At 43.3% G+C, this 6,565-nt stretch overlaps 1 protein-coding gene across 1 annotated transcript; it reads left to right on the forward strand.

The window, feature by feature from the left end:
* Positions 1-5,200: 5,200 nt before the first annotated feature.
* Positions 5,201-6,331, forward strand: LOC138859619 (uncharacterized). Its single transcript, XM_070115408.1, has one exon. It carries the CDS (start codon positions 5,201-5,203, stop codon positions 6,329-6,331), a length of 1,131 nt encoding a protein of 376 aa, XP_069971509.1.
* Positions 6,332-6,565: the final 234 nt, after the last annotated feature.

Below are 6,565 nucleotides of genomic sequence, written 5' to 3' on the forward strand. Positions count from 1 at the left end.
GTCAACAATGCATTCGAGGTAAGCTAATTCATACACAGTGAAATCAGTATTAAAGTATGGGTAGACATGAAAATTATTGAAAGATAGTTAAGACCTACAGCAGAATACGCCTGAAAGACGTCTGCCCATGCGGCAAATGATTAACCATATACTTAATTCCTTACAGCAGGTGCTGGAAAGGGGTCTAAAGGTTCTAAGATCGCCACTCACCGACCGTCTCATACCACACCAGTCAAGTTCTCACAAAGACGATTTGAGGAGTGAATGTTGTAAAACCCCCTCCTCGCATTATTGTGTAATAACTGTGTTTATGTTATGTCTTGCAAGGAACCTACAGCAGGACCTTCCCATACAACAAGTCTCGACTCGTCCCCTCTCACCCCTACCCGGGCCGTCCAGGTCTATTACACCGCAACCGGGACCATCGCGGATTCTCTCGCCCCAACCTGGGCCGTCCAGGTCTATTACAGCACAACCGGAAATATCGCGTGCTCGTGTGAATAGAAAATATTATGAAAGTGACAGTGATGTTATTAGTGATAAAGAAGAAGAAGATAATATTGTAGAGACGCCGCATATTATCTCCAGGGGGGAATTATTTCAAGGAGCAGCCGTAAGGCTCGGCTTCAGCATTCCTAACCAAGACCAGCCATCTCCGTCTGATTACCTGCGCAGAAATCAAGATTATTTTACAGATGTCTTACAAATTCACCGCTCCACACTCGGATGCCCTCCCCCTTCCACGAAATCATTTACAGGGTTTAATATTACCCTCTCCAAGATAGACTTCACTACCGGCAATGTCACGCATATTGAAAAAGATATCACACTGTGCAATTATGCAATATCTAGCGAAGAGGAGTGTAGAGGAGCTGTATGTGGATGGGCAGAGGAAGCAGAAGCTAAACTAGAAGAGTGGTTATCAGATGAGGGAAGCGGACTCGATCTTGAATCCATTAATGCTCACGACATTACGATATCACATCTTCTAGTTCCCCAAGCAATTGGACGACATGTGGCATATCCTGAAGATGTTCGAGGGGCTCATTATATCTTCAACTCAACAGGTAACACAGACTGTGTCATACGATCCCTCGTGGCTGGAAAATGGCTAGCAGCTGGACACTCAAAAAATAATCTACACAGAGCGGTCAACACTCCGGCTAAATGTGCGCGCCTTATTAAACATGACGCGGAAAAACTCCCCACCAGCTGGGAAACATTGGGAGAATTAGAGAGAGACAATAGCCTCTCTATTTATGTCTATACCCTTGAAAAAACGAACATATCTCACGAAAAATATGCCATATTACAGGTGAGAAAAGGAAGAGAAGACAGCAAGGAGCGACTGCGTCTTCACCTGCTTCTTCTTAAAAATGAGCACGCCTGTCTAATAACAGACTTTAATAAGTACATGGACGTATTTACCATGAGAGGCAGGAACGTTCACAAGCACTTTTGTCGCACATGTTTCTCTTCGTTTCCCGATCAGAGATCAGCCGAATCTCACATGTCAGGGTGTGAGATGCCAACAAAGATCGCTTACCCGTTGCAGGGGAGTAAACTCGCCTTCGTGAATTATGGGAAAGCATTTGCACCATCACACATGTGTATCTACGACTTTGAAGCCTTCATGGACAAGACTGGTGGAGGGGAGAGATGTATAGCACAGCACAAAGCCTGTGCCTACAGCTATATCATAATAGACAGACAAGGTGAAGTAGTAGATAGTTTTCTATATCAGGGTGCTGACGCTGCCACGCACTTTGTTGAGAATCTGTCTAACAAATGGGCGGACATTGTAAAAAACATGCCTTATAATCCTCTCCACATGTCCAACGAAGATGAAGAAGCTTTTAAGAAGGCCGAAATGTGCGAAATGTGCAACCAAAAATTCCTCACACATCAACAAAAGCACAGACACCACGACCATACTAAAGATCGGATGAACTACATTGGTGCTTATTGTGCTCGCTGTAACCTCCAGATGAAAAATCATCGCACAGCTATCCCCTGTCTGGCTCATAATCACTCTTACGACCTCGGACTGATTCTGAAAGAAATGCAAGTTAACACAAAAATCAAAATTCTTACAAAGCAAGGGCTTCGATATTACTCTGTGGAACTAAACAACCTGAAATTCCTCGATAGCTTAGCTTTTATGAACGCAAGCCTGAGCTCTCTCGCCAAAACTTATATTGAAAGCAGCCGCTCACTCAGGTATTCCAAGCATATCTTACGTCATTTGCCAGACGAAGCTCAGTCGCTGCTTCTAACGGGAAAGGGTATTTCTCTGTATGAGTACTTGGATGACCTGAAAAAGCTCGAAGAGACCAGCCTCCCCCCTATTGAAAAGTTTTATAGCTCCCTCACAGGTGAGACGGTTACGGAGGAGTATGCTCATGCACTAAAAGTCTGGAATGCAGCCGGGTGTCGTACTTTAGGTGATTATTTAGAGTGCTACCTGAGGACTGATGTGGGTTTGCTAGCCGATGTGATTACAGAGTGGAGGTCTATGCTTGCTGAAAAGTAAGATCTGGATATCGTTAACTATGTCAGTCTTCCCGGATATGCATACGATGCATTCCTAAAAATGACAAAAACAAACCTTGAGCTTATATCCGATCCAGAATTAGCCCGCAAAATTGAGCAATCTGTGAGAGGGGGACTGACAACATGTGTTCGCCCTCTCCCGGTAGCAAAGAACTCCCTTGTTAATCCGCACCATGACCCACAAAAGGAAAGTAGCACCTACATACTCTACCTTGATTTCAACAGCTTGTATGCCACGGTAATGTCTGAGAAATTACCATACGGTAATATCCGGAAATTACCGCCCTGTGAAAAGTCCGAGTTCATTGCATCGGGGTTAACCAACCACAACGAAAGCGGTGATATTGGGCACCGGGTAGTGGCTGATCTCAGAGTTCCACCCGAAGTTGCGAGGAAGACAGACGAGTTGCCCCTCCTCATTCATCACATGAACATAAGAAATCAGGATATATCCCCTTATAACAAACAACTTCTAGCATCGCAGAACAGGCGTTTACCATGCAAAAACCAAAAGCTTGTGGCTTCACATCTTCCGCAGAAGGACCACCTCATTTTATAGAAACATTTACAGCTTTTAATTGACTTGGGGTGGAGGTGGAGCGAGTAAGCGATGTGTACGAATTCTCCCAACGTGAATTTGTATCGCCTTTTATTCACGAAAATATTAAGGCGCGCAGGGAAGCCACCGATAAAGCACAACAGTTGTGCTTCAAGACGCTTTCAAACAGTGTCTTTGGGCGGTGTTTAATGAACCCTCTAAAAAGACTAGAACGTGCTAGCATGGTGTGCAATGCTTATTCTTTTCTCAAAAAGATTCGAAGCCCATTCTTCAAAAGATTCATCCCCTTAGCTCCTAACAGAGTGATAACCATTTCAAGGGCAAAAACTGTTAGTATGGCTTATCCGCAGTATGTTGGATTTACCATCTTGGAGCTGGCTAAATTGAAATTGTATAACTTTTATTATAAAGTTTTAAAGACTCATTACGGAGATCGTGTGCAGCTCTGTTACTCCGGCACCGACAGCTATATCCTCTCTGTGGAGACAGATGACATTTATAAAGAATTGTCCTTATCTCCTTTGAAAGAGTGGATAGACACTTCTAATTTTAGCCATGACCATCCATTATACAACCAGTCTGTCAAGGGCAAATTTGGATTATTAAAATCTGAAACAGGGGAGAATCCGATAAAAGAGGCAATTTGCCTAAAGCCCAAGACTTATTCCTTGCTCCTAAATAGCGATCAAACATCCGCGGGTGCAAAGGGAATTTGTCGGGCTGAGAAGAGGAGGCTAAAACACGACAATTTCCGTCGCATTCTTCATGAAAAAGAAGTGCATTTCTTTAAACAGGTGAGCATTACCAACGTTGGAGGTCAAATGATGACCACGCAAATGAAAAAGCGCGGGCTGTCATTATACGATGATAAACGTTGGTATGTAAATGCCTATAAATCGCTAGCATATGGTCATCCAGACATTAAACACCTTTCCGAGGCGGCAGAGAGCGAAGAGGGGGAGGAGGAAACGAGGGGAGAATTCGTGCGCGATGTGGCAACCGGCGCGAGCGAGAGCGAGAAGGAGGAGGGGGAGGGGGAGGCGGAGGAGGAGGGGCAGGAGGAGGAGGAGACCGAGACCATGGTAACAACAACAACAACAACAGGAGAGGAAAGATTAAGCCATCTATGGAGAAAACGAGAGTATCTCCGCCACCTTCACTTTCTGTCTGTTGTACACAACAACTATAATAATAACATCAGGAGGCAACGATCTGGCAACCGAAGACCGCGAAAGCGCAGAAAAACACAAACTGGGAACCCCTTCATCGAGGAAGCAGAGGAAAATAGTGATGATGACTTTATTTAAAATGGCTATACTTAACACATGTACATAATATTTTCTGTATATTGTAGTCAATAAAATAGGCGATGTCTAAAATTTAAGTGTCATTTTTATTTGTGTCCTTCAACATGTCGCACAGTACTCCATACTCCTATTTTAAGGAGAACTTGCTGGATGTCTTTGCTCACCCCGCAAGAATAATAATTGCAGGAGTCACTAATTCGGGAAAGACGCATCTCGCCACAAAAATTGTTGTGCACTATCAGAAACAGTTTGATTGTATAATTGTATGCGGGAGTGAATCTCATCCGCTAGAAAAGGAAACCTCTTTATCTGACAAACTTATTGTTAACAAAGACATTATAGATCCCATCAATCATAAGACAAAACCGAATGACCGCATATTATATATACTGGATGATTGCTTTATAGAAGCGGCTAATAATGACATTGTAAGTAATATCTTTACAAAGGGACGACACGAAAACACATCTGTCGTACTCCTCGTTCAAAATGTATTTATGAAAGGGAAGCACAGCCGTATTTCACTAAATACCTCTCATTTTATTTTGCTAAAACAGAGAGATCTCGGACAGTTAGAATGCCTCGGTAGGCAGTTATATGGCAAGAGTGAAGCCAAGCGGTTTTTGGAGTTATATAAAAAGGTTGTTCTCTCGAAATCTCGCGGTTATTTACTCATAGACCTCGGTTGTGAAACTCCAGATAAACTGCAGTTTCGCAGTAATATCCTCTGTGAATATTTTCCACATCAGCTTGTCTACCAATGGTGATCACCGACAGAACCATGCAAGTTCTAAAGGACTTGTATGAAGACTATACAAAGCCCCACAGCTTAGGTGGAATACAAGCGTTGTTAGACGCCGCTCGCACGCAATTAGGAAAGGATAATATTACACAATCGGATGTGAAAAATGCTTTGTCATCGCAGCGTGTGTATACTCTTCACAGACATACTCGCAAAAAATTCCCGCGCCGCCAAACAATGGCTATAGGACCTTGCAAAATCTTAACGTGTGATCTGGCAGACATGCGAAACTTATCAAGACAAAACGATAAAACCAACTATTTGCTCGTGTGTGTAGATGTGCTTAGTCGTCATATGCAAGTAAGACCCTTAAAGAGTAAAAACAAGACGGAGGTTGCGAGCGCACTAAAATCGGTGTTAAATACTGAGGATGCTAAAGGTTTAACTCACCTCTTCACCGATGCAGGGCGAGAGTTTGTAAATAATACAGTGAACGGCTTACTGCGCGAACATAAGATGCAGTGGTATACCACGCATTCGAAGGAAATAAAGGCTAGCATTGCAGAGAGACACATCAGAACCCTCAAGGAACGCATATATAAATATTTAACCTTAAAAGATACGCTGAGGTATATCGACGTTCTCCCGGATATTGTTTTAGCCTATAATGAGCGCGCGCACGCGGGTTTGAAAGGCGCCGCGCCACTGGACGTGCACCGCCATTACACGCGGGCGCAGTGTCAACGTCTCTTTCGACAAATGTATGCTCGTTCATTGAATGTGCATATAAAAAAGGACCGATCGCATGCTAGCAATCAGAATATAAAGGTTGGGGACACTGTGCGCATCGCAGCGCGCTCTCGTACCGACGCATTTCACAAGGGATATGAAATACAAAATACGGAGGAGATATTTAAAATTCGACAGATTGACAATCGTCAGAACATAGTCGGGTATTATCTGGAAGATTTAAGCGGCGAAGAAGTCCAAGGTTTGTTTTATCGAGAGGAGCTCGTCCCGACATCACTGCCAAGTGTTTACCCGTACAAGATCCTGTCATCGAGGTGGAACAGAAATAAAAAGCAGAGAGAATATCTTGTTCGCTGGATTGGATATCCCGACAAATTCAATTCATACATTACGATTGATGACATGCAGCCTGCACCATGACAAGGCAGCCCCTCACACCTCGATTTGTTGATGTACTATCGTTTATCTGTTCACTAAAGCCAAAACGACGTTCCGGCTTTATATTACAGCTGGATAAACAGCAGATCAATTGCATTGCCGAAGTTTTTTCAAATTTCTTAAGGAAAAACTTAACCACGGAAAAAAGTATTATTAAGAAATTGAAACGATATCGGCAAGCTATCAAGGAAGAGTCTCTGAAGAAAACGTCTCTTA

The sequence above is a fragment of the Penaeus vannamei genome, chromosome 37 (assembly GCF_042767895.1).
Source record: "Penaeus vannamei isolate JL-2024 chromosome 37, ASM4276789v1, whole genome shotgun sequence".
Classification (NCBI taxonomy): Eukaryota; Metazoa; Arthropoda; class Malacostraca; order Decapoda; family Penaeidae; genus Penaeus; species Penaeus vannamei.

Coding starts and splice junctions, on each gene's coding strand:
- LOC138859619 (XM_070115408.1), top strand. CDS start 5,201: ATGCAAGTTCTAAAGGACTTGTATGAAGACTATACAAAGCCCCACAGC.